The sequence below is a fragment of the Oncorhynchus masou genome, chromosome 29 (genome assembly GCF_036934945.1).
Source record: "Oncorhynchus masou masou isolate Uvic2021 chromosome 29, UVic_Omas_1.1, whole genome shotgun sequence".
Taxonomy (NCBI): Eukaryota; Metazoa; Chordata; class Actinopteri; order Salmoniformes; family Salmonidae; genus Oncorhynchus; species Oncorhynchus masou.
Window position 1 is genome coordinate 75,451,126 of NC_088240.1, and position 27,321 is coordinate 75,478,446.

At 42.8% G+C, this 27,321-nt stretch overlaps 2 protein-coding genes across 4 annotated transcripts; both read left to right on the forward strand.

The window, feature by feature from the left end:
* Positions 1-13,990: 13,990 nt before the first annotated feature.
* Positions 13,991-20,693, forward strand: LOC135520557 (carcinoembryonic antigen-related cell adhesion molecule 6-like). Of its 2 annotated transcripts, none has more exons than XM_064946197.1 (10): positions 13,991-14,151; positions 14,758-15,078; positions 15,612-15,887; positions 17,412-17,666; positions 17,984-18,095; positions 18,350-18,378; positions 18,738-18,818; positions 18,931-18,977; positions 20,109-20,140; positions 20,247-20,693. In XM_064946197.1, the coding sequence occupies exons 1-10, from the start codon at positions 14,106-14,108 to the stop codon at positions 20,257-20,259; spliced, it is 1,212 nt and encodes a 403-aa protein (XP_064802269.1). In that variant the 5' UTR covers positions 13,991-14,105; the 3' UTR covers positions 20,260-20,693. The 2 variants fall into 2 exon arrangements, with proteins under 2 accessions (XP_064802269.1, XP_064802270.1); XM_064946198.1 differs by having other exon boundaries at positions 13,992-14,151; positions 20,242-20,693.
* A 1,990-nt stretch (positions 20,694-22,683) lies between these two features.
* On the forward strand, positions 22,684-25,527 carry LOC135520558 (T-cell immunoreceptor with Ig and ITIM domains-like). Of its 2 annotated transcripts, none has more exons than XM_064946200.1 (6): positions 22,684-22,998; positions 23,370-23,711; positions 24,142-24,250; positions 24,410-24,444; positions 24,540-24,592; positions 24,758-25,527. In XM_064946200.1, the coding sequence occupies exons 1-6, from the start codon at positions 22,941-22,943 to the stop codon at positions 24,971-24,973; spliced, it is 813 nt and encodes a 270-aa protein (XP_064802272.1). In that variant the 5' UTR covers positions 22,684-22,940; the 3' UTR covers positions 24,974-25,527. The 2 variants fall into 2 exon arrangements, with proteins under 2 accessions (XP_064802272.1, XP_064802271.1); XM_064946199.1 differs by having other exon boundaries at positions 22,685-22,998; positions 23,367-23,711.
* Positions 25,528-27,321: the final 1,794 nt, after the last annotated feature.

Below are 27,321 nucleotides of genomic sequence, written 5' to 3' on the forward strand. Positions count from 1 at the left end.
GAAGACTTAGTGGAGGCAGGACAGAGTGGTATAGTATGTTCTGGATAGAGGAAGACAGTGGATGCAGGACAGAGGGGTACAGTGTGTTCTGGATAGAGGAAGACAGTGGAGGCAGGACAGAGGGGTACAGTATGTTCTGGAATGAAGAAGACAGTGGAGGCAGGACAGAGTGGTACAGTATGTTCTGGAATGAGGAAGACAGTGGAGGCAGGACAGAGTGGTACAGTATGTTCTGGAATGAGGAAGACTCTGTGGAGGCAGGACCTGGTGGTACATTATGTTCAGGATAGAGGAAGACTCAGTGGAGGAGCAGGACAGAGTGGTAAAGTATATTCTGGATGGAGGAAGACTCAGTGGAGGAGCAAGACAGAGTGGTACAGTATGTTCTGGAAGGAGGAAGACAGTGGAGGCAGGACAGAGTGGTACAGTATGTTCTGGATGGAGGAAGACAGTGGAGGCAGGACAGAGTGGTACAGTATGTTCTGAATGGAGGAAATCTCAGTGGAGGAGCAGTTCAGAGTGGTACAGTATGTTCTGGATGGAGGAAGACAGTGGAGGCAGGACAGAGTGGTACAGTATGTTCTGGATAGATGAAGACAGTGGATGCAGGACAGAGTGGTACAGTATGTTCTGGAATGAGGAAGACAGTGGAGGAGCAGGACAGAGGGGTACAGTATGTTCTGGATAGAGGAAGACAGTGGAGGAGCAGGACAGATGTGTACAGTATGTTTTGGATAGAGGAAGACAGTGGAGGCAGGACAGAGGGGTACAGTATGTTCTGGATGGAGGAAGACAGTGGAGGCAGGACAGAGTGGTAAATTATGTTCAGGATAGAGGAAGACTCAGTGGAGGAGCAGGACAGAGTGGTACAGTATGTTCGGGATGGAGGAAGACTCAGTGGAGGAGCAGGACAGAGTGGTACAGTATGTTCTGGATGGAAGAAGACTCAGTGGAGGAGCAAGACAGAGTGGTACAGTATGTTCTGGATGGAGGGACTCAGTGGAGGCAGGACAGAGGGGTACAGTATGTTCTGGAATGAGGAAGACAGTGGAGGCAGGACAGAGTGGTACAGTATGTTCTGGAATGAGGAAGACAGTGGAGGAGCAGGACAGAGTGGTACAGTATGTTCTGGATAGAGGAAGACTCTGTGGAGGCAGGACTGAGTGGTGCAGTATGTTCTGGATGGAGTAAGGCAGTGGAGGAGCAGGACAGAGTGGTGTAGTATGTTCTGGATGGAGGAAGACAGTGGAGGAGTAGGACAGAGTGGTACTGTATGTTCTGGGTGTAGGAAGGCAGTGGAGGAGCAGGACAGAGTGGTGTAGTATGTTCTGGATGGAGGAAGACAGTGGAGGAGCAGGACAGAGGGGTACAGTATGTTCTGGATGGAGGAAGACAGTGGAGGAGCAGGACAGAGGGGTACAGTATGTTCTGGATGGAGGAAGACAGTGGAGGAGCAGGACAGAGGGGTACAGTATGTTCTGGATGGGCTGAGGTTGTTCAGCGCATCACGTTTACTTTGTGGTGGAAGGGAGCCACAAATGAAAATCAGTTTGAAATGATTTTTGTGAATCAACCTATAATAACATTTATGACACTTTGGTGTAAAATGATACAACTGTGACTACATAAGGCTGTCTGATACCCCAGGGTCTGAGTGAAATCCACTAAAAGCTTTTTCCATAACCAGCTACATAGACATACTGTATTATCAATAACGAGTTATGTTGACAAATCAGCAGCAGTCTAAAAAATGTTTCTGATAACCAATAATAGTTTAACATACATTCTTAGAAAAAGAGATTCCTTATAGAACCAAAAAGAGTTCAATCACGTGTAGGTATGTATGGCAGGACCAAATCAAAAAGATAGGTAGGAGCAAGCCCATGTAATGCTTTGTAGGTTTAGCAGTAAAACCTTGAAATCATCCCTTGCCTTAACAGGAAGCCAGTGTAGAGAGGCTAGCACTGGAGTAATGTGATCAAAATGTGGTTCTAGTCAAGATTCTAGCAGCCGTGTTTAGCACTAACTGAAGTTTATTTAGTTCTTTATCCGGGTAGCCGGAAAGTAGAATTTGCTAACGTAAATGTTAGCAACACTTCCGCCTTTGCGGGATGAGTGGGGGATATGGTCACTAGTGTAACCAGGAGGAGAGGACTCATTTAACACCGTAAATTCACCAGGCTTAAGCCATGGTTCAGTCAGGCCAATCACATCAAGATTATGATCAGTGATTCGTAAATTGACTATAACTGCCTTGGAAGTGAGGGATCTAATATTAAGTTGTCCTATTTTGAGATGTGAGATATCACAATGACAGGAATGGAGGAGGTCCTTATTCCAGTGAGATTGCTAAAGCGAACACCGCCATGTTTAGTTTTGCCCAACCTAGATTGAGGCACCGGATAGCTGAGCTGACTACACTGACTGTGCTAGTGGCAGACTCCACTAAGCTGGCAGGCTGGCTAACAGCCTGCTGTCTGGCCTGCACCCTATCTCATGTGAAGCTAGGGGAGTTAGAGCCCTGTCTATGTTCGTAGATAAGATGAGAGCACCCATCCAGCTAGGATAGTCTGTCACTCCTCAACAGGCCAGGCTTGTGGGTGTTTGTGGGTGAGTCCCAGAGAAAGAGCAAATGATCTACAAATTCTATCTTTTGGTAGAGGCAGAAAACAGTTTTCAACCAGTGATTGAGTTGTGAGACTCTACTGTAGAGCTCATCATTAACCCTAACTGGGAGAGGGCGAGAGACAATTACTCGATGCCGACACATCTTTCTAGCTGATTTACACACTGAAGCTATGTTGCACTTGGTGACCTCTGACTGTTTCATCCTAACATCGCTGGTGCCGACGTGGATAACAATATCCCTATACGCTCTACACTCGCCAGTTTTAGCCTTAGCCAGCACCATCTTCAGATTAGCCTTAACATCGGTAGCCCTGCCCCCTGGTAAACAGTGTATAATTCGTATTAAATCTAATACTACGGGTAATGGAGTCGCCAATGCTAGGGTCTTCAATTTGTCAGAGATTGTGGTGGGAGGCTTCAGCGTCTCAAACCCCGTAACGGGAGGAGGAGAGACCATACTGACCACAGTCTAAAAAAAAGGTCTAGTTAACTAGACATAGTTTCCAACAGTCTACCACACTCATGGGAGGAAGTACGAAATATGCTTCCTATATTTTCACTTCTCTATCTGTAGCGGTTTGTTAACCCACATTACAGGTAGTCCAAAGAGACCTTTCCACCTGTCATGCATAGGTGTAATAGGTGGCAGGGAAGTCAGGCGCAGGAGAGTCAAACTGAGTGTAAAATGGAGTCTTTTAATAAAGTTCCACGAGTATGCTCCATAACAATAAATGTACAAACAAACCAAACATGGGTACGAGGACCCGACGCGCACCTATGCAACAATCACACTATACTGACAATAAAACAATCTCTGACAAAGACATGAGGGGAAACAGAGGGTTAAATACACAACAGGTAATGAATGGGATTGAAAACAGGGATGTGGGAAGACAAGACAAAACCAATGGAAAATGAAAAAAAGGATCAATGATGGCTAGAAGACCGGTGACGTCAAACGCCGAGCACCGCCCGAACAAGGAGAGGCAACGACTTCTAGGCTCAGTTCCTGGTTGATCAAATGATTAAATTAATTTAATGTCATTTTTCTTATAACAAGTTGAGAGTGTTTTGACTGTGTGTAGGCCACAGATCACACAGATCACATTTGAGTCTTTTGTGTAGCAGGAGTGCTATGGAAACAGACGTTTTTCTGCTGGCATACATTTACCTCTCTTTTTTATTATTTTTTTATTTCAACTTTTTTTAACCAGGTAGGCCAGTTGAGAACAAGTTCTCTTTCACAACTGTGATCTGACCAAGATAAAGTCAAGCAGTGCGACAAAAAACAACAAAGAGTTACACATGGGATAAACAAAAGTATGTGTGCAAATGGAGTAATGAGGTAAGGCAATAAATAGGCCATAGTAGGGAAGTAATTACAATTTAGCAAATTAACACTGGAGTGATAGATGTGCAGATGATGATGTGCAAGTAGAAATACTGGTGTGCAAAAAAGCAAAAAATATACATAAAAACAATAAAAAATATAAATAAAAACAATATGGGATGAGGTAGGTAATTGGATGGGCTATTTACAGATGGGCTGTGTACAGCTGCAACGATCGGTAAGCTGCTCAGATAGCTGATGCTTAAAGTTAGTGAGGGAGATATAAGTCTCCAACTTCAGCTATTTTTGCAATTCGTTCCAGTCACTGGCAGCAGAGAACTGGAAGGAAAGGCGGCCAAAGGGGGTGTTGGCTTTGGGGATGACTAGTGAGATATACCTGCTGGAGCGCGTGCTACGAATGGGTGTTGTTATGGTGACCAGTGAGCTGAGATAAGGCAGAGCTTTACCTAGCAAAGACTTATAGATGACCTGGAGCCAGTGGGTCTGACAACGAATATGTAGCGAGGGCCAGCCGACGAGAACATACAGGTCACAGTGGTAGGTGGTATATGGGGCATTGGTGACAAAACAGATGGCACTGTGATAGACTGCATCCATTTTGCTGAGTAGAGTGTTGGAAGCTATTTTGTAAATGACATTGCCGAAGTCGAGGATCGGTAGGATAGTCAGTTTTACGAGGGTATGTTTAGCAGTGTGAGTGAAGGAGGCTTTGTTGCGAAATAGGAAGCAGATTCTAGATTTAATTTTGGATTGGAGATGTTAACAGTGTGAGAGTTAACAGTCTAGCCAGACACCTAGGTATTTGTAGTTGTCCACATACTCTAAGTCAGAACCGTCCAGAGTAGTGGGCGAATGCGGGCAGAGATTGGTTGAAGAGCATGCATTTAGTTTTACTAGCGTTTAAGATTAGTTGGAGGCCACGGAAGCAGTGTGGTATGACATTGAAGCTCATTTGGAGGTTTGTTAACCAAAGAAGGGCAAGAAGTATACAGAATGGTGTTGTCTGCATAGAGGTGGATCAAGGAATCACCCGCAGCAAGAGCGACGTCATTGATATATACAGAGAAAAGAGTCCGCCCGAGAATTGAACCCTGTGGCACCCCCATAGAGACTGCCAGAAGTCCGGACAACAGGCCCTCCGATTTGACACACTGAACTCTATCTGAGAAGTAGTTGGTGAACCAGGCGAGGCAGTCATTTGAGAAACCAAGGCTGTTGAGTCTGCCGATAAGAATGCGGTGATTGACAGAGTCGAAAGCCTTGGCACGGTCTGTAACAGTTTGGGTCTAGAGTGTCACCCCCTTTGAAGAGGGGGATGACCGCGGCAGCTTTCCAATCTTTAGGAATCTTGGACGATACGAAAGAGATGTTGAACAGACTAGTAATAGGGGTTGCAACAATGGCGGCGGATAATTTTAGAAAGAGAGGGTCCAGACTGTCTAGCCCAGCTGAATTGTACGGGTCCAGCTCTTCAGAACATCAGCTATCTGGATTTGGGTGAAGGAGAAGCTGGGGAGGCTTGGGCAAGTAGCTGCGGGGTGTGCAGAGCTGTTGGCTGGGGTAGGGGTAGCCAGGAGGAAAGCATGGTCAGCCGTAGACAAATGCTTATTGAAATTCTCGATTATTGTAGATTTATCGGTGGTGACAGTGTTTCCTAGCCTCAGTGCGATGGGCAGCTGGGAGGAGGTGCTCTTATTCTCTTATTCTCGAATAACTTTTTGGAGTTAGAGCTGCAGGATGCAAATTTATGTTTGAAAAAGCTAACCTCTGCTTTCCTAAATGACTGTGTGTATTGATTCCTGGCTTCCTTGAAAAGTTGCATTTTACGGGGGTTATTCGATGCTAGTGCAGTACTCTACAGGATAGTTTTGTGCCGGTCGAGGTTAGTCAGGTCTGGAGTGAACCAAGGGCTATATCTGTTCTTAGTTATTTATTTTTTGAAAGGGGCATGCTTATTTTAAGATGGTGAGGAAATTACTTTTAAAGAACAACCAGGCATCCTCTACTGACGGGATGAGGTCAATATCCTTCCAGGATACCCGGGCCAGGTCGATTAGAAATGCACGTTCGAAGAAGTGTTTAAGGGTGCGTTTGACAGTGGTGAGGGGTGGTCGTTTGACAGGAGTCCCATAACGGATGCATGCAATGAGGCAGTGATCGCTGAGATCCTGATTGAAAACAGCAGAGGTGTATTTGCAGGGCAAGTTGGTCAGGATAAGACATATTTTTATTTATAATTTCCTCTTGTTGAGAAGGTCCTGTTAACCTGGAGGGAAAATAGTGAAGGTCCTGTTAACCTAGAGTTAGGTTTAACAGAGATGGCTGCCTCGCTTTGCGTTCTTAGGAAACTATGCAGTTTTTTAATGTATTATTTCTTATACTGTTACCCCAGGAAATCGTAAGTCTTATAACATACAGCCGGGAGGAACTATTGAATATAAGAGCAATGTCAACTTACCAACATTATGACCAGGATTACGACTTTCCCGAAGCGGGTCCACCACCCAGGACAATGGATCGGATCCCAGCCGCCGACCCAAAACAACTGCGCCGCAGAAGGGGCAGACGGAGCAGTCTTCTGGTCAGGCTCTGTAGACGGGCACATCGCCCACCACTCCCAAGTATACTACTCGCCAATGTCCAGTTTCTTGACAACAAGGTAGACGAAAACCGAGCAAGGGTTGCCTTCCAGAGAGACATCCGAGATTGTAACATTCTCTGCTTCACGGAAATATGGCTCACTCTGGATACGTTTTTTTTTTACCTTAATTTTACTTAGCAAGTCAGTTAAGAACAAATTCTTATTTTAAATGACGGCCTAGGAACAGTGGGTTAACTGCCTGTTCAGGGACAGAACGACAGATTTGTACCTTGTCAGTTTGGGGATTTGAACTTGCAACCTTTCGGTTACTAGTCCAACACTCTAACCACTAGGCTACCCATCCGCCCGTTATCAGAGTCGGTACAGCCACCTGGTTTCGTCATGCATTGCACCGACAGAAACAAATATCTCTCTGGTAAGAAGAAGAGCGGGGGTGTGTGCCTTATGATTAACGAGTCGTGGTGTGATCATAACAACATGCAGGAACTCAAGTCCTTTTGTTCACCGGACCTAGAATTCCTTACAATCAAATGCCGACCGCACTATCTACCAAGAGAATTCTCTTCGATTATAATCACAGTCGTGTATATCCCTTCCCAAGTAGACACGTTGACGGCCCTGAAAGAACTTCATTGAAATCTATTTAAACTGGAAACCACATATCCTGAGGCTGCATTTATTGTAGCTGGGGACTTTAACAAGGCTAATCTGAAAACAAGGTTCCCTAAATTTTATCAGCATATCGAATGCGCTACCCGGGCTGGCAAAATTCTGGATCATTGTTACTCTAACTTGCGTGACGCATACAAAGCCTTCCCTCGCCCTCCTTTCGGCAAATCTGACCACGACTACATTTTGTTTCTCCCAGCCTATAGTCAGAAACTAAAACAGGAAACGTCTGTGCTCAGGTCTCTGGTCCGCTGGTCCGCTGGTCCGACCAACCTGATTCCACGCTTCAAGATTGCTTTGATTACATGGACTGGGATGTGTTCCGGATAGCGTCGAACAACAACATTGATGTATATGCTGATTCGGTGAGCGAGTTCATTAGCAAGTGCATCGGTGATGTTGTACCCATGGCGACAATTAAAACATTCCCCAGCCAGAAACCGTGGATTGATGGCAGCATTCGCGCAAAACTGAAAGCGCGAACCACTACTTTTAATCAGGGCAATGTGACCTGAAACACGACCGAATACAAACAGAGTAGCTATTCCCTCCGCAAGGCAATCAAACAAGGTAAGTGTCAGTATAGAGACAAAGTAGATTCGCAAATCAATTACTCAGACACGAGAGGTATGTGGCAGGGTCAACAGTTAGTCACGGACTACAAAAAGAAAACCAGCCCACAAAACCAGACCCCAATGCCTTGCTCCCAGACAAACTAAACAACTTCTTTGCTCGCTTTGAGGACAATACAGCGCCACCGACATGGCCTCCTATCAAAATCTGCGGGTTCTCCTTCACCGCAGCCAACGTGAGTAAAACATTTAAACATATTAACCCTTGCAAAGGCTGCCTGCCCAGATGGCATCCCTAGCCGCGTCCTCAGAGCATGCGCAGACCAGCTGGCTGGTGTGTTTACGAACATATTCAATCAATCCCTATCCCAGTCTGCTGTTCCCACATTCTTCAAGAGGGCCACCGTTGTTCCTGTTCCCAAGAAATCTAATCTAACTGAGCTGAACGACTATCGCCCGTAGCACTCACTTCCATCATCATGAAGTGCTTTGAGAGACTAGTCAAGGATCATATCACTTTCACCCCAGCTGACACCCTAGACCCACAACAATTTGCTTACCGCCTCAATAGGTCCACAGACAACGTAATTACCATCACACTGCCCTCACCCATCTGGACAAGAGGGGTACCTATGTAAGAATGCTGTTCATTGACTACAGATCAGCATTTAACACCATAGTACCCTCCAAACTCGTCATGGGTCTCTACCTCGCACTGTGCAACTGGGTCCTGGACTTTCTCCACCCCGCTGATCCTCAACACTGGGGCCCCACAAGGTTGCATTCTCAGCCCTCTCTTGTACTCCCTGTTCACCCATGACTGCGTGGCCATGCACGCCTCCAACTCAATCATCAAGTTTGCAGACAACACTACAGTGGTGTGCTTGATTACCAACAACGACGAGACGGCCTACAGGGAGGAGGTGAGGGCCCTCCTCCCTGTAGGTGTCAGGAAAATAACCTCACACTCAACATCAACAAAACAAAGAAGATGATTGTGGACTTCAGGAAACAGCAGAGGGAGCACCCCCCTATCCGCATCGACGGGAAGGTAGTGGAGAAGGTGGAAAGTTTTAAGTTCCTCGGCATACACATCACGGACAAACTGAATTGGTCCACTCACACAGACAGTGTGGTGAAGAAGGCGCAACAGCGCCTCTTCAACCTCAGGAGGCTGAAAAAATTTGGCATGTCACCAAAAACACTCCCAAAATTTTACAGATGCACAATCGAGAACATCCTGTCGGGCTGTATCACCGCCAGAGGGTGGTGATGTCTGCACAACGCATCACCGGGGGTAAACTACCTGCCCTCCAGTACACCTACACGCCCTGATGTCACAGGAAGGCCAAAAAGATCATCAAGGACAACAACCACCCGAGCCACTGGCTGTTCACCCCGCTATCATCCAGAGTGCGAGGTCAGTACAGGTGCATCAAAGCAGGGACCAAGAGACTGAAAAACAGCTTCTATCTCAAGGCCATCAGACTGTTAAACAGCCATCACTAACATTGAGTGGCTGCTGCCAACATACTGACTCAATCTCTAGTCACTTTAATAATTACAAATTGGATGTAGTTAATATATCACTAGTCACAATGCCACTTTATATAATGTTTACAAATCCTACATTACTTATCTCATATGTACATATTGTACTCTATATCATCCACTGCATCTTGCCTGTGCCGTACAGCCATCACTCATCCGTATATTTATATGTACATATTGTTATTAACTCCTTAGTTGTTGTGAAGATTACTTGTTGTACTTATTGTTAGATTACTTGTTAGATATTACTGCATGGTCAGAACTAGAAGCACAAGCATTTCACTACACTCGCATTAACATCTGCTAACCATGTGTATGTGGCAAATAAAATTTGATTTTAATTGAGTTGTGTTCAGTGGACAAGAAGAAAACAGGGCATTTTAGTTCTCAGTTGCAAAACATTTGAGTATGTTGGGCCCAAATTAACACGACCCAGACTAGAGGAGAAAACAGAATCTAAGAACCAATCATATAAAACTACTGTGTGATTCTGAGTGAAAAAATAATAACAACGGTTCGTAATCCCTCTCTCTTTCTCTCTATCTCGCTACTGTTTGGTCTTCTTCTCACAATCTCCAGTAGTGTTGGAAGCTAAAGTCAGTGTTGAACCACAGGTGACAGGGTACCTGGGTAATGATGTCACACTGCGTTGTAAGTTGATCCAGGGCAATCTCATTCAGGCTGAGTGGCAGTGGGAGATGTCAGATACTAAAAGGTTTTCCATAGCTGTCTTTAACCCTAACTTAGGGCAAAACATTTCTGGGTCACCTCTAAAAGGGAGGTTGGAGTTCACTGGAGATTCCACAGGTGATTCCTCTATTACTATAAAAGATGTGGAGATGACTCATGCAGGGAAATACATCTGTCTCCTGACAGTCTTCCCTAGTGGCTCATTTGAGAGAACAACCATCCTCACTGTACTGGGTGAGTCTTGAACTCTTAACATCAGCAAGAAAAGAAATGATCTCATTAAATGATTAAATATTAACATTGATTCGTGACAATAGTTTTCCTGTAAATACTGTAGGATTCAATCTGACATGCAGCTGTATCAGAGGTCAAAGAGGTTACAGGGGTTCTGTTTCCTTCCCAGATCAGATTCCGCCTCCATCATATGGCGAGTTTGTGGGAATTGTTACCGCAGCCCTCCTGGTAACAGTTGTCGTGACAGCCACAGCTTACCTCATCATTGTCAGGAAGAGGTGTGTACTCTATCTGTAATTAAAGAGAACATAGTAAATATACGCTGTATGTATCTCAATGGAATTGAATGTATCATCAGACATCTACAGTCATATGACATCATCAAATATGTGCATGTGTTAGTTAGACGTTAGTGAATAATTTTCAGAGCATGGCATTTTTCATGTATGCAACTTGATGTTTGATCAAAAGTATTTTGTTATTTTTCAGTGGATCTATATACTCATGGTCTTGAAGGTCATTAGAAGCGCAGAGAAATTTATATTATTCTCTTTAACTAGGCATGAGGCTTTATTCAACCCCTCTGTCTATTTTTTACCAAGCACACGACTCAAGTTCCCTTTCTGCTCAGTCAGCCATAACCTGCATTTCTGCTTTCTGTAAAACCCTCTGTGGTTGTTTTCCAGATGCAAGCAGCCTGGCGGTCAGTGCAGACAGGACAGGGACAGGAATAGAAGAGATGAGGTTGTTTAGTTTCATCCAAATAAGGCGGAACAGTGCACTAATGAAAACATGTTTTTTCTTTGTGTGTTTAACTGAATTCCAGCCTAAGATTTGAAATAATCACATTAAATTAATAATAATTCTTCTCTCTAACCCTCTTCCTCTCTTTGTCTTTCCCCAGGATCTGGTTTATTCGGAGATTATCAGATTCAACATTGACAAGAGGAAAGCACACGACCCATCTGGAGAAGACCAGAAAGATGCAGACGTCAAGCCAGCTGAGGATGTCACCTTCTCTGCAGGGGCGGTGGGGAACCAGCATTCTTTAAGGGAAGACACAGTTTACTCTCAGGTGGTGAGAAAGGACTGGGACATAGATGATGTATGGACTGTCTAAGCACAATAACAGTAAAGGGATAACCAGACATCCTTTACAGTATATTCACATACATTTAACTGAAATTCCCTTATTGGTGTTGGATTCTGGGCTAAACTTTGAACATTGCTATACTAGAGACATGATAGATCAGTAGTAATACTATAGTATCTGAGGGGTGATAGAGAATGGTTGTTACATCAGACGTTAATGGTTATCTGTAGGAGACAGATGGCTTTGGAATATGCTGGGTGGATGGGAAGAAGTCACGGGAGTGCTATGGGTGATACAGTTGAAGAGCTTTGGACTAGATAGCAAGGGGGTTGAGGTCAGGTCAGGTCACCTTATTAAGGAACACAGAATGGTTTATTACTCACTTTGTCTTCCTGTTGGACCATAAAAGATGTAAGGATTGGAGAGAAGGAGGAGTGTCTAAATTGGAGTATACAGTTGAAGTCGGATGTTTACATACACCTTAACCAAATACATTTCAACTCAGTTTTTCATAATTCCTGACATTTAATCCTAGTAATAATTCCCTGTTTTAGGTCAGTTAGGATCAGCACTTTATTTTAAGAATGTGAAATGTCAGAAAAATAGTAGAGAGAAAGATTAATTTCAGCTTTTATTTCTTTCATCACATTCCCAGTGGGTCAGAAGTTTACATACACTCAATTAGTATTTGGTAGCTTTGCCTTTAAATTGTTTAACTTGGGTCAAATGTATCGGGTAGCCTTCCACAAGCTTCCCACAATACGTTGGGTGAATTTTGGCCGATTCCTCCTGACAGGGGTGATGTAACTGAGTCAGGTTTGTAGGCCTCCTTGCTCGCACACGCTTCTTCAGTTCTGCCCACAAATTTTCTATAGGATGAGGTCAAGGCTTTGTGATGGCCACTCCAATACCTTGACTTTGTTGTCCTTAATCCATTTTCCACAACTTTGGAAGTATGCTTGGGGGTCATTGTCCATTTGGAAGACCCATTTTCTACCAACTTCCTGACTGTAACTCTATGCAAATGTCACACCCTGACCTTAGAGATCCTTATTTATTCTCTATGTTTGGTTAGGTCAGGGTGTGACTCGGGTGGGAAAATCTATGTTTTCTATTTCTTTGTTGTTTTTTTCGAGTGTGGTTCCCAATCAGAGGCAGCTGTCTATCGTTGTCTCTGATTGGGGATCATATATAAGTTGTGATTTTCTGTTTGGGTTTTGTGGGGTGTTATTTTCTGTTTAGTGTCTGTGCCTGACGCAACTGTTCGCTTTTGTTTTTGGATTTGTTATTTTTGTTTGAGTGTTTCTTGAAAATACATTTCATGAACACTTTCCATGCTGCACTTTGGTCCACTCTTCCTTCCACTGACGATGAGCGTTACAGAACACCCCACCAAAGAAGGACCAAGCAGCGTGGCCAGGAGGACTGGACATGGGAGGAAATCCTGGATCGCCATTCAAGGGAGCAGATGGAGGCAGTGAGAGCGGAACGGCGACTATACGAAGAGTTAGCTCAACGACGGAAGCACGAGAGGCAGCCGCCCCAAAAATATGGAGGGGGTACACGGGGAGATTGGCGGAGGTAGGGTTTAGACCTGAGCCAACTCCCCGTGCTTACTGTGGGGCATGTGTGACTGGTCAGGTTCCGTGACTGGTCAGGCTGGTCACTGGTGATTGGTCAGGCACCGTCAGGTACGGTGATGATCCATGGCACGAAGCCTCCAGTGATGATCCATGGGGCGAAGCCTCCAGTGATGATCCATGGCGCGAAGCCTCCAGTGATGATCCATGGCACGAAGCCTCCAGTGACGATCTATGGCACTGAGCCTCCAGCGACGGTCCCCGGTCCGGAGTCTCCAGCGACGGTCCCCGGTCCGGAGCCTCCAGCGACGGTCCCCGGTCCGGAGCCTCCAGCGACGGTCCCCGGTCCGGAGCCTCCAGCGACGGTCCCCGGTCCGGAGCCTCCAGCGACGGTCCCCGGTCCGGAGCCTCCAGCGACGGTCCCCGGTCCGGAGACTGGTTTTCTGATCTACGCCCCTACAATTTTTAAAGGTTTCTGTGACCAACAGATTCATACAACTCTTTGTTGTAAAATCTTTGTTTGTTGCATGTTGCGTTATTATTTTTGTTCAGTGTATTTATAATGAAGGGAAATGTTACCAAAACATAACATTGTCTAACAAATATGAGTAATTGTCTAATTGAGGGTGTGGCTGTCCAGGTAAAGACTGAATAAAGTTATAAGATCCACAACTTGCTTGTAGTTGAAGTTCATGTTTGGGTTGACGACTAAACTAAAGCTTGTTTATTGGATTCATTAAAAGCTGTAGTTTTGGTCCTCATCCTTGTGTCCTAACTTCATTCCGGATCATGGTCCACAGCAAGGCCCAATCCTGAATGGTGGATCACATTAATGAATGACGATGCTAGGAAAAGGTGTGTGTTTATCTGCCATGCAGATCATTATCCAGTTTACCGAATTCCTCTCCTTCAGGTACAGTAAACCATAAATATCTGTATCACAATAACATTACAGGGCCATTACCTGAACGGACACAAAGGTCACTGCAATGTGGCTTACAGTAAATGGGGAACTTCCTTGTCACCTGGCAGGCAGCTGTAAAAGATAGTACCTCAGCCTATTCTATAGCATCATACTGTGAGTGTACTAGAAGCACTTTCTAAATCTGGAACAGAACAAAGTATTCCAACAACAATGGAAACTGCAGTAGCCATCTCTCTCACTCTGTTCATACTCACAGGTAAAGCAGATATCTTCTTTGTCTCTTTAAACCGCTTGTTGTTACCTATGCCATACTTTACAGCTATTTGAGTTGTACATTTACAGCGTAGTAACATTGAATGGTGTTCCTTCCCCCCTTGTAATTGCACATAGCCATATCTGCTCAATAACTACACTCGTTGCTAATTTCACACCTACAGATTCCTTTCATGGAAATTCAATTATTGTACTATAGATGACTGTGTACAGTAGAGTACAGTAATTACACTCTGATTACCAAAGTAGGGGAGAAAACTCTCTGTCAGAGATCATGTCTTATTCAGTTTATTGATTCATGTATTTGTCAGATACCATGTGAAATTAGTAAAATGTTGATTCCACATCCTATTCTCCTGTGTTTGAACTACAAATGTTGGCTACACTCCTTTTTGTGCAAGACAGTCTGTCTGTGTTGTGTGTACGTATAGCTAGCTATGTCTGACTATTAGTGCTGTGTGATTGTTACTGGGCCTGTTCTCTGAGTCAGTCATTTAGAATGGTCCTGAATGATGGAACGTTTTAGTGTACAGTGTGTACCACCATGTTGTCTGAGCCCAGGCTCTCTGCCGTCCTGTATTCCCTCCAGGTCTCTGTGCTGGTCAGGGTCTGTTTCCACAAGGTTCTGTGAATGGAGCAGAAGGAGGGACAGCGATGTTCAGCACAAATCTAATCCCACCAGCCCAGCCGTTCATAACAATATCCTGGAGTGTTGGTGGAGCCAACATTATAACCTCTACCGGTGATGACTCTATAGGGCCTGGATACGGAGACAGGATCACTCTGAACAAAGCTACTGGATCTCTGGAGCTCAGGAATCTGACCCTGGCTGACAGTGGAGGATACAGAGTGGCTATAACAACAGCTACAGCAGAAACAATCAATGGATCAACTGTACTGGTTGTGTATGGTAAGTCCAAGTGCCGTGACAAAGAGAGTTAAATAACAAAGTGGTCGTCCCACTTCAGTTTTGGTAAAAAGCTGAGATATGGGCCTGGTGAAATGAAACAATTCTCCAATTCATAGACAGAGCTATGAATATCAACATGATAGTTTTAACCATCTTTTGAGGCTATACAGTGTTTGTTTACATTTATATTATTTACAAACATTGGATATGACTGTTGAACTAAGATTAGGAGGCACATACGTCAATTCAACATCTATTCCACATCAATTCAACGTAATTTCAGGTGTAAACAACATGAATTCAACCAGCGTGTGCCCAGTGGGAAGTCACATTCAATAATCAATGGGTATATGTCATCAATTTAGAAGTGGAAAAATATACGTGACAATAAGGATTAAGAGTTTAGTTACAATGAGGAAAGTTTGAAATGGATATCACTTGACCTTATCCTCATCATCAAAACCATACAAATCATCATCATCTTGGTGTCTTTGATATTCCTCAGTCTTTCGCTATGTCCTCTTGTTTTACAGAGAATGTTTCTGATGCCAACATCACAGGACCACCAAACCATCTGTTTGCAGATGTGAGCTCCGCCAACTTAACCTGTGAGGCTGCTGGTAACATCACTACTATACAATGGACGAAGGAAGGTCAGCTTCTGTCTGCTGGTGGCAATATATTATTCTCAGAGGAAAACAGGAAAGTATCCATCAGTCCTGTGAAGAGACACGACAGCGGAGAATATGTGTGTAAACTCACCAACCCTGTTAGCTCTGCTACTGCCTCCTATAACGTGATAGTGAACTGTGAGTAAAGGTCTATAACTAATCTAAAAATCTATGGGTCGGATTCTCAGACACAGATTAAGCCTCGTCCTGAACTAACAAGCATGCTTCCAAATAGTTTTAAATCCAGGAATAGGCTTAAAGCTGCAATATGTTACTTTTGGGCGACGTGACCAAATTCACATAGTGTGAGTTATATATCTGTTATTCATTGAAAGCAAGTCTAAAAAGCAATAGATCTGTTCTATGTGAGCTATTTCTATGTTTCCACATCTTAATCCACATAGAAATGTGAGTTATAGATCTGTCATTCTTATTGAAACAGTGACGACCCATCATTCAGAGCCCCACCTATTTTGAGACCCACATTTTTAGCTAAAACTAAAAAATGTTTAAAAAAATCTATTTTTGGGGAATGGTAATGTTCTCTAGTTGCGCCGTGATTGGCTCAGTGTTCTGTCACTCATGGGGACACTACGTCACCGCCAAATCTAAGGGTAGAGCTAGACAATTCAAGCCCCTTGGGGTCTGCCATAGACTTGCATTAGAAGTGCCCATCCAAGAAGGCTCAAGGTCATTGGCCACAGAGAAAATTATGTCAAATCACGTTATATCTACAGTAACTTTGATTGGACTGTTCATGTCAACATCATACTTTCAAAATTAACCACTCATTGTTGAATTTGCGATTTCCACCTTGTTGTGTAATGTTTGTGTCCAATGGCCGATGAGCCATGATACATTTTATCGATAATTTCTCTTCATTATTTCTCTTCATATGACACGGCTTGAGAAGGATTTGCCAGTAGATTGTCGACTTGATTCATGATTATGACTGCAAGCTAAGATTTTGAAAGTATGATCTTGACATGATCAGTACTTCTTCTTCTGTGGATTTTATATGGTTGGAAACCACATGATCAGTCCATTCAAAGCTACTGTGCATATGATGTTATTTGATGTCATTTTATCTGTGGCCAATGACCTTTAGCCTCCTTGGGTGGGCACTTCTAATGTAACTCTATGGCAGCACCCCAGGGGCTAGAATTTATGAGGTCACCCCTTAGACTTGGCGTTGACATAGTGTCCCCATGAGTGACAGAACACTGAGCCAATCACGGCGCAATGCTTCAAATTTTCTTCTGGCTTGCCCCACCACCACAGAAAGTACTGAGCATTGTATGATTTTTAAGTAATTAATTAGCATTTTATTGCATGACATAACTATTTGATCACCTACCAACCAGTAAGAATTCCGGCTCTCACAGACCTGTTAGTTTTTCTTTAAGAAGCCCTCCTGTTCTCCAGACCTCTACATGCTTTGTAAGTAGGAAAACCTGCAAAAAAAACCTGCAGTGTATCAAATACTTGTTCTCCCCACTGTATATTTGACATTGTTTGCAAACTGATATGTGACACGTATATGTCAAAATAACATGCAAAACAGTGGAGTTCAAAACAGGGTTCAAAACAGTTCGGACTCTGAATGACGGGACACCACTTTTACTACTACAGTCTGAGGGTCTTCTGCTCTTGGGCTTACAGATGGACCAGAGTCCATGACCATCCTGGGCAGACACATCGCTGAGGTGGAGTCATTCACCCTTATTTACTGTTCTGTTCAGTCTGTACCGCCTGCTACGTTCACCTGGTTGTTCAACGGGCAGCAGACAGGTGTACATGAAGCTGGATACATCATAAGGAGCGTCAGCTACAACAACAGTGGGGACTACAGATGTGATGCTAGGAATGATCTCACCGGAAATGTTATCAGTGTGGACCATAGTCTGTCAGTGAAAGGTACAATGGAATCTCTGATACAGTCACGAGAAAATCAAAGCTAATTAAATGCAAAAACGATCAACTATCACAAAAACTATTAACTATCACAACAGTGGTCATCTGTAGCTGAGTTGATCAAAAATGGCACTTGCAACGCAAGGATAGTGGGTTTGATTCCCAGGACCACCCACATCTAAAAAATGTATGCATACATAACTGAACGTCGCTTTGGATAAAAGTGTCTGCTAAATGGCAGTAGCATCATCTGTTCTATAGGTTGTGTTTTGTTTATGTTTGATTGATTGATTGATTGAATCCATCCCTGTGCATTGCAGATAAAACCCCTCCACCCCTAAGCCCAGAGGGAGCAGCAGGTATAGCAGTTGCTGTGATGTTGGTAGTGGTTGCTGTAGCTCTTGGTCTCTATTTCGGCATATCTCATCAACGGTGAGTCTACGAAAATAGCGTGGTTGGTAGTGCCATTATGCTGGGAAAGTAACAAACATAATAAATGTATTTCTGGTTTTACATAGAAAACAGGAAGCCATTTGATTTCAATCGAAAAAAATGTCTTCCATCAATTGTGGGGTCATAACAATACATTTCAAGAAGACATTTGAGGTTTTGTGTATTAATGTTTTGCAGACCATTTAGGCTGTTGATAAAGGTCCCATAAATAAATGTTTCTGTATGATGTTTAGGAACAATTCCACAAATACTACTGGGACAGGTAAGAGAAAAACATGATCATTTTAGTCTAGTACACTTTTTTCAATTACTGTATGGTAATTGTACAGTACATGCAAGTATTGAGATGAGAGTGGAGAGCTGCAGATGATGACCACAGTTGTCTTTTATCGTCTGTGAACCCATGTAGATACAGACACACTGCAGTTAAAAAAATAAAACCAATACAAGTATTTGTTGTTTCAACTTAATTAGTCGCATGGCCTTTTTCAAGCTCTATTATTGACAAATAAAATATATTTAAGTCAACTTCACCATTTGTCAGTATAACCTACTATTCCTAGTTGAATCAATTTCAACTTTAATGTAGAATTATCCTAACTAACACCAAATTTACTTCAGGAAGCAGCCATGCACCTGACACCAGCCATGGACCAGGAACCAGCCTTGCACCTGACACCAGCCATGGACCAGGAGCAAAAGGTCAGAGAGATTGTTGAATGTTGAGTATTGAGTGTTGCGAAACAATCCGTCTCATTAACACTTAAAATGTACTGTACATTATCAACTTCATCAACTGCTGATTTGTTTGCAGGTGGTCGTGTGTATGAGAATGTAGGACCTCCATTACCACCTCCAAGAGTGAGTTTCCACCACCAAATTAAATAAAACACTTATGATACCATGATATTGTATATCTATGTTTCCCACCATGTTTCAGTTCATTATCAGAGTTTTATAAAAACATTTATATTTAAACGTTTTCATATAAATGTTTTTATATGATTTAGTTTTAGCATTAGGGACAGAAAGTAGCCTATGTGTGGGAGGCTATGAGACATTTGTGTTATATAGTTTTTGTGTATTTTTGGGATATCACTTGTCACTCTGGTGCGGTAATGCATAAGGTGATGGGTCAGGTCATAGGTTAGCTTTAAAGGTAGACTCAGCAAGATGACGTAGATAAACAAACTTAACAGTGGTAATGGATCAATTTCCACAATCAGGAGCATTGAAGCGCGAGGCTACACCTCTCAGCCCAAAATGTAGAGAGAAAAAACTGTGCATAATTCATGATGGTTTTTGTTTTTATTTTAGTTTGTTTTGTAGTCAAATATAATAGTTTAAGTATAGTTTTAGTTTTTCAAGGAGGTTGGTTAATTATTTTATTTCATTTTAATTCATAGTTTTTTGTTATACTAACCTTGCAACTTACTGCATTGGAGCATTTTGTTATGATACCTGTTGTCATGCCCTGACCTTAGTTATCTATGTTTTCTGTATTATTTTGGTCAGGTCAGGGTGTGACGAGGGTGGGTATGTGTGTTTTTTGTCTTGTCTAGGGGTTTTTCTATATCTATGGGGTTTTTGTATGTCTAGGTATTTGTAGGTCTATGGTGGCCTGAATTGATTCCCAATCAGAGAGAGCTGTTTATCATTGTCTCTGATTGGGGATCCTGTTTAGGTTGCCATTTGCCATTTTGGTTTTGTGGGTTATTGTCTATGTGTAGTTGTCCGTCAGCACTCGTGTTATATAGTGGCACGGTCGTTTTGTTTAGTGTTTTTCCGTCATTAAAAGAAGAATGTATGCGTATCACGCTGCGCCTTGGTCTCATCAATATGACAAGCGTGACACCTGTAATGAAAAGGAGTACTCTCCGATACACAATCTTTGATATACCACATTGTCCCTGACTAGCCTATCTATTAGCTAGATGATTTAAACAAACTTACTCAATGTGTCTATTTTTGTCTTCTCTAACGGAAATCCAGGGCTCCAACATATACAACAGAAGTATAAAGTGGTAAGTTTTAACTTTTTATTGCATCTTCATTATGATATTACTTTTGATAATACTTGTTTTATAGTTGTCTCAATCTCTCTCTCTCGCTCTCCCTGACTTAGAGCAGCTGTTTCAACTAATCGTCCACAGTTGGCTATGGATTCACCCATCAGGTTTTACACCGTAATCAAATAAATGCAGAGAGGACAAACATTCACTGGAGGACCAGCCAAGAAGACTAGAAACTAGACCCTACTGGACTCCACTACTGAGTAGACACTAGTCTTTGTACTGTACAGCTCAGCCATCCAGCTATGTATACAGTACTTGCTCAATGTAATGCGTTTTCATAGAAACCTCCCCTACTGAACCACATTTTGCAACAGGTAACAGCAACTTTTTTTCACTGAAAGGAGGAAGATGAGAGGAAGATGGAGTAATCCTGTTGTGCTTGCTGAATCCTCACAAAACTAGTGAGAACTAGACTGCCTATGTGGCTCTGGCCAAAATAAGTGCACTATATAGGATGCGAAATATTAACTGAAATTCCAATAAAAGAATGGTGTTAAATGTTGTTATCATCTCATGAACTGAACCTGCTCCATGTATGACTTATCGGTTCCCATAGCTTTGTTAGACAAGTCTTACATTCCTGAGTCGCCACGAGAAGGGAGGGTGGTGTTGGCTAATACTTTCAGAGGCTCCATCACTATAAAAGATGTGGAGATGATGGGAAATGCACCTTTAAATGGGCTCCATCAGTGGCACACTTAAAGACACAACCACCCTCACTGTGCTGGTGTCAATAACTCCCAAGGGTAATGTGAGTTATCCTATCAAACCAATGTTATTTATTATGCATTTATCATTCTGTAATGTTCCTGTCTAGTAATCCATGCCGTAAAATACCCTAAAGAGATGGCGTGGGGAAATCAAGGCTGTGTGTGTAACCAGGCCGTATTGTGTTTTCAGAAGAACCATCATCAGTAATGTTATCAGTGGGGTCTGTTACTAGGATTGTGCTGAGTGAGAAGCAATCCAAATATAACCCTTCCTACACACCTGCATGCACGCACATACAGTACGTGCACACGCTCGCACAAAACTGTTTTAAACATGGGGCAAGGGATCATCTTCAGACAATCAAAGAATACTCCAGACTTGCCACTTGTTGGCAAATCACCAGTAGTCATACTGACCACAGTCAAAAAAAAAGTACAGATTTTATTTTTATTTATTTTTTATTTCACCTTTATTTAACCAGGTAGGCTAGTTGAGAACACTTTTTTTTAACCAGGTAGGCTAGTTGAGAACACTTTTTTTTTAACCAGGTAGGCTAGTTGAGAACACCTTTATTTAACCAGGTAGGCTAGTTGAGAACACCTGTATTTAACCAGGTAGGCTAGTTGAGAACACCTTTATTTAACCAGGTAGGCTAGTTGAGAACAAGTTCTCATTTACAACTGCGACCTGGCCAAGATAAAGCATAGCAGTGTGAACAGACAACACAGAGTTACACATGGAGTAAACAATTAACAAGTCAATAACACAGTAGAAAAAAAAAGTCTATATACATTGTGTGCAAAAGGCATGAGGAGGTAGGCGAATAATTACAATTTTGCAGAACACTGGAGTGATAAATGATCAGATGGTCATGTACAGGTAGAGATATTGGTGTGCAAAAGAGCAGAAAAGTAAATAAATAAAAACAGTATGGGGATGAGGGAGGTAAAAATGCGTGGGCTATTTACCGATAGACTATGTACAGCTTTAGCGATCGGTTAGCTGCTCAGATAGCAGATGTTTGAAGTTGGTGAGGGAGATCAAAGTCTCCAACTTCAGCGATTTTTGCAATTCGTTCCAGTCACAGGCAGCAGAGACGTGGAACGAAAGGCGGCCAAATGAGGTGTTGGCTTTAGGGTTGATCAGTGTGATACACCTGCTGGAGCGCGTGCTACGGGTGGGTGTTGCCATCGTGACCAGTGAACTGAGATAAGGCGGAGCTTTACCTAGCATGGACTTGTAGATGACCTGGAGCCAGTAGGTCTGGCGACGAATATGTAGCGAGGGCCACCCACCTAGAGCATACAGGTCGCAGTGGTGGGTGGTATAAGGTGCTTTAGTGACAAAACGGATGGCACTGTGATAAACTGCATCCAGTTTGCTGAGTAGAGTGTTGGAAGCTATTTTGTAGATGACATCGCCGAAGTCGAGGATAGGAGGATAGGATAGTCAGTTTTACTAGGGTAAGTTTGGCGGCGTGAGTGAAGGAGGCTTTGTTGCGGAATAGAAAGCTGACTCTAGATTTGATTTTCGATTGGAGATGTTTGATATGAGTCTGGAAGGAGAGTTTACAGTCTAGCCAGACACCTAGGTACATATAGATGTCCACATATTCAAGGTCGGAACCATCCAGGGTGGTGATGCAAGTCAGGCGTGCGGGTGCAGGCAGCGAACGGTTGAAAAGCATGCATTTGGTTTTACTAGCATTTAAGAGCAGTTGGAGGCCGCGGAAGGAGTGTTGTATGGCATTGAAGCTCGTTTGGAGGTTAGATAGCACAGTGTCCACGGACGGGCTGGAACCAGAAACAGTTTCCAACAGTCTACCACACTCATGGGAGGAAGTACGAAATATGCTTCCTATATTTTCACTTCTCTATCTGTAGCAGTTTGTTAACCCACATTACACAAGTAGTCTTTTCCACCGTCAATGCTCAGTTCCTGATTGATGCTTCAGTTAATCTACTTTACAACCATTTGAGTGTGTTTTGACCGTGTGTAGACCATAGATCACACAGATCACATTAGTTGCAGGAGTGCTATGGAAAAATGCAGACTGCCTGCCGTTTTGCTGCTGGCACACATTGGCCTCTCTTCGGGTAAGACATTTTTATTTGTAACTTTATTCTCTTATAGAGAAGGTCCTTTTAACCTGGAGGAAAATAGAGAAAGTCCTGTTAACCTGGAATTTTGTTCAGTAGATATGAAGAAAACAGGGAGTTACTATCTGAACTTGTCCAAAAAGGAATACTAATTTTAGTTCTCAGTTTCATTTTTTTGTGTGGATATTTTGGTCCCAAATTAACACGACTCAGACTAGAGGGGAAAACAGAAGCTAAAAACCAATAATGAACAACTGTATGATTCTGTTTTTTTTAAACGGTTCATAATCCATCCCTCTCTCTCTCTCTCTCTCTCTCTCTCTCTCTCTCTCCATTTCTCACTCTTCTTCGGTCTCCATCTCCAGTAGTGTTGGAAGCTCAGGTCAGTGTTGAACCACAGGTGACAGGGTACCTGGGTAATGATGTCACACTGCGTTGTAAGTTGATCCAGGGCGATCTCATTCAGGCTGAGTGGCAGTGGGAGATGTCAGATACTAAAAGGTTTTCCATAGCTGTCTTTAACCCTAACTTAGGGCAAAACATTTCTGGGTCACCTCTAAAAGGGAGGTTGGAGTTCGCTGGAGCTTCCACCGGTGATTCCTCTATTACTATAAAAGATGTGGAGATGACGGATGCAGGGAAATACATTTGTCTCCTGACAGTCTTCCCTAGTGGCTCATTTGAGAGAACAACCATCCTCACTGTACTGAGTAAGTCTGGAAGTTCAGCTTTAATATTGCAGATAGATTGTGGCTTCCATCAATGTAATTGTATGCATCATTTCCATAATTTCCAATATATATATATATTTTTATATGTAATTTTCCCCTGACCATCCATCTCCCCTATTTGGAGTAAACTAATGGGCAACAACACTTAGGCTTCTACATACTACATACTATATACATTTTACGGACACAGTATCTTTTACAATAGTTATATTTTGTTTGTTTTTAGTCCCATCCTTCAGCTCCACTCAACCCTCTGGATATAGGGAAGAAAATAAAGGATCTCATTAAATGATTGAAATATTAACATTGATTAGTGACAATAGTTTTCCTGTAGATACTGTAGGATTCAATCTGACATGCAGCTGTATCAGAGGTCAAAGAGGTTACAGGGGTTCTGTTTCCTTCCCAGATCAGATTCCACCTCCATCATCCGGCGAGGTTGTAGGAATTGTTACCGCAGCCCTCCTGGTAACAGTTGTCATGACAGCCACAGCTTACCTCATCATTGTCAGGAAGAGGTGTGTGTACGCTGTTTGTAACACATAGTTACAGAACATAATGAATATATACTGTATGTATCTCAATGGCATGTAATGTATCATCAGACATTACAAGTGCAGAAGAACTGAATGTTATGTTTTACCAGTGAATGTATTTATATTATTCTCTCTAACTAGGCACAAGGCTTTATTCAACCCCTCTGTCAGCATTGGTGAGTAGCAACCACACGAAAAAGTTCCCCTTCTGCTCAGTTAGACCTGTCCTGGATTTCTGCTTTCTGTAAGACCCGCTGTGGTTGTTTTTCAGATGCAAGCAGCCTGGCGGTCAGTGCAGACAGGACAGGGACAGGAATAGAAGAGGTGAGGTTGTTTAGTTTCAGCCAAATAAGGCGGAACAGTGCACTAATGAAAACATGTTTTTTCTTTGTGTGTTTGACTGAATTCCAGCCTAAGATTTGAAATAATCACATTAAATTAATAATAATTCTTCTCTCTAACCCTCTTCCTCTCTTTGTCTTTCCCCAGGATCTGGTTTATTCGGAGATTATCAGATTCAACATTGACAAGAGGAAAGCACACGACCCATCTGGAGAAGACCAGAAAGATGCAGACGTCAAGCCAGCTGAGGATGTCACCTTCTCTGCAGGGGCGGTGGGGAACCAGCATTCTTTAAGGGAAGACACAGTTTACTCTCAGGTGGTGAGAAAGGACTGGGACATAGATGATGTATGGACTGTCTAAGCACAATAACAGTAAAGGGATAACCAGACATCCTTTATATTCACATACATTTAACTGAAGTTATTCTTGTTGGGGAAGTGACCTCCTTATTAGACAAAGCCATCTAGATCCTACAGAAGGGCTATGTGTGTGAATACTGAAAAATGATTGCCACCAACAGAATGCTATATATATCGGGCAAACAACAATCTCAGCTCTGTAGATTTTGTTGCGAAGAGACAGAATCAATAGATAATTTATTCTGGTATTGCCCCTATGTAGCTTGTTTCTGGTCACAGGTTCAGGAATTCTTTAAAAAAAAAACACAACATGCACTTTGGAAAGCCACAGTCAGTCAATCAATAATGTAATAATACTCGTAGGAAAGGTTTTCGTCTTTAGCTCACAATCTGTGGATAATAACATCACAGCACATTAGAAAAATACATGGCACATGGAAACCAAATCAGGGTGGTCTATGGTGATAGGTGGGATGGGCTGAGAGTGGCAGAGGGGTGGGATTAAAGAGCTGAGGTCTATGGTGATAGGTGGGATGGGCTGAGAGTGGCAGAGGGGTGGGATTAAAGAGCTGAGGTCTATGGTGATAGGTGGGATGGGCTGAGAGTGGCAGAGGGGTGGGATTAAAGAGCTGAGGTCTATGGTGATAGGTGGGATGGGCTGAGAGTGGCAGAGGGGTGGGATTAAAGAGCTGAGGTCTATGGTGATAGGTGGGATGGGCTGAGAGTGGCTGAGGGGTGGGATTAAAGAGCTGATGTCTATGGTGATAGGTGGGATGGGCTGAGAGTGGCTGAGGGTTTGGAGTAAAGAGTTTGTTCGGCAATGTATTATTCTTTTGTGACTGTTTTATGTAAATGTGCCATGTACAGTTGAAGTCAGAAGTGTACATACACTTAGGTTGGAGTCATTAAAACTCGTTTTTCAACCACTCCACAAATTTCTTGTTAACAAACTATAGTTTTGGCAAGTCGGTTAGGACATCTACTTCGTGCATGACACAAGTCCTTTTTCCAACAATTGTTTACAGACAGATTATATCACAATTCCAGTGGGTCAGAAGTTAACATACACTAAGTTTACTGTACCTTTAAACAGCTTGGAAAATTCCAGAAAATAATTTAATGGCTTTAGAAGCTTCTGAAGGGCTAAAAGACATAATTTGAGTCAAATGGAGGTGTACCTGTGGATGTATTTCAAGGCCTACCTTCAAACTCAGTGCCTCTTTGCTTAACATCATGGGAAAATCAAAAGAAATCAGCCAAGACTTCAGGAAAAAAATTGTAGACCTCCACAAGTCTGGTTCATTTTTGGGAGCAATTTCCAAATGCCTGAAGGTACCACGTTCAACTGTATATCAATAGTACGCAAGTATAAACACCATGGGACCACGCAACCGTCATTCCACTCAGGAAGGAGAAGCAGTCTGTCTCCTAGAGATGAACGTACTTTAGTACGAAAAGTGCAAATAAATCTAAGAACAATAGCAAAGGACCTTGTGGAGGAAAAAGGTACAAAAGTATCTATATCCACAGTAAATTAGTCCTATATCAACATAACCTAAAAGGCCGCTCAGCAAGGAAGAAGCCACTGCTCTAAAACAGCCATAAAAAAGACAGGCTATGGTTTGCAACTGCACATGGGGACAAAGATTATACTTTTTGGAGAAATGTCCTCTGGTCTGATGAAACAAAAATAGAACTGTTTGGCCATAATGACCATTGTTATGTTTGGAGGAAAAAGGGGGAGTCTTGCAAGCCAAAGAACACCATCCCAACCGTGAAGCACGGGGGTGGCAGCATCATGTTGTGGGGATGCTTTGCTGCAGGAGGTACTGGTGCACTTCACAAAATAGATGACATCGTAAGGGAGGGAAATTATGTGGATATATTGAAGAAACATCTCAAGACATCAGTCAAGAAGTTAAAGCTTGGTCGCAAATGAGTCTTCCAAATGGACAATGACCTCAAGCATACTTCCAAAGTTGTGGAAAAATGGCTTAAGGACAACAAAGTCAAGGTATTGGAGTGGCCATCACAAAGCCCTGACCTCAACCTAAGGAAGATTTGTGGTCAAAACTGAAAAAGCGTGTGCGAGCAAGGCCTACAAACCTGATTCAGTTACACCAGCTCTGTCAGGAGGAATCGGCCAACATTCACCCAACTTATTGTGGGAAGCTTGTGGAAGGCTACCCAAAATGTTTGACCTAAGTTAAACAATTTAAAGGCAATGCTACCAAATACTAATTGAGTGTATGTACATTTCTGACCCACTGGGAATGTGATGAAAGAAAGAAAAGCTGAAATAAATCATTCCCTCTACTATTATTCTGACATTTCACATTCTTAAAATAA

What these genes read in the sequence shown, in the direction of transcription:
- LOC135520557 (XM_064946197.1), top strand. Translation starts at nt 14,106, where the DNA reads ATGGAAACTGCAGTAGCCATCTCTCTCACTCTGTTCATACTCACAG. An exon ending in AACTGTACTGGTTGTGTATG is followed by an intron (nt 15,079 to 15,611) that starts GTAAGTCCAAGT and finishes CTTGTTTTACAG; the next exon opens with AGAATGTTTCTGATGCCAAC. An exon ending in CTATAACGTGATAGTGAACT is followed by an intron (nt 15,888 to 17,411) that starts GTGAGTAAAGGT and finishes TTGGGCTTACAG; the next exon opens with ATGGACCAGAGTCCATGACC.
- LOC135520558 (XM_064946199.1), top strand. Translation starts at nt 22,941, where the DNA reads ATGGAAAAATGCAGACTGCCTGCCGTTTTGCTGCTGGCACACATTGGC. An exon ending in AACCATCCTCACTGTACTGA is followed by an intron (nt 23,712 to 24,141) that starts GTAAGTCTGGAA and finishes TTTCCTTCCCAG; the next exon opens with ATCAGATTCCACCTCCATCA. An exon ending in CTCATCATTGTCAGGAAGAG is followed by an intron (nt 24,251 to 24,409) that starts GTGTGTGTACGC and finishes CTCTCTAACTAG; the next exon opens with GCACAAGGCTTTATTCAACC.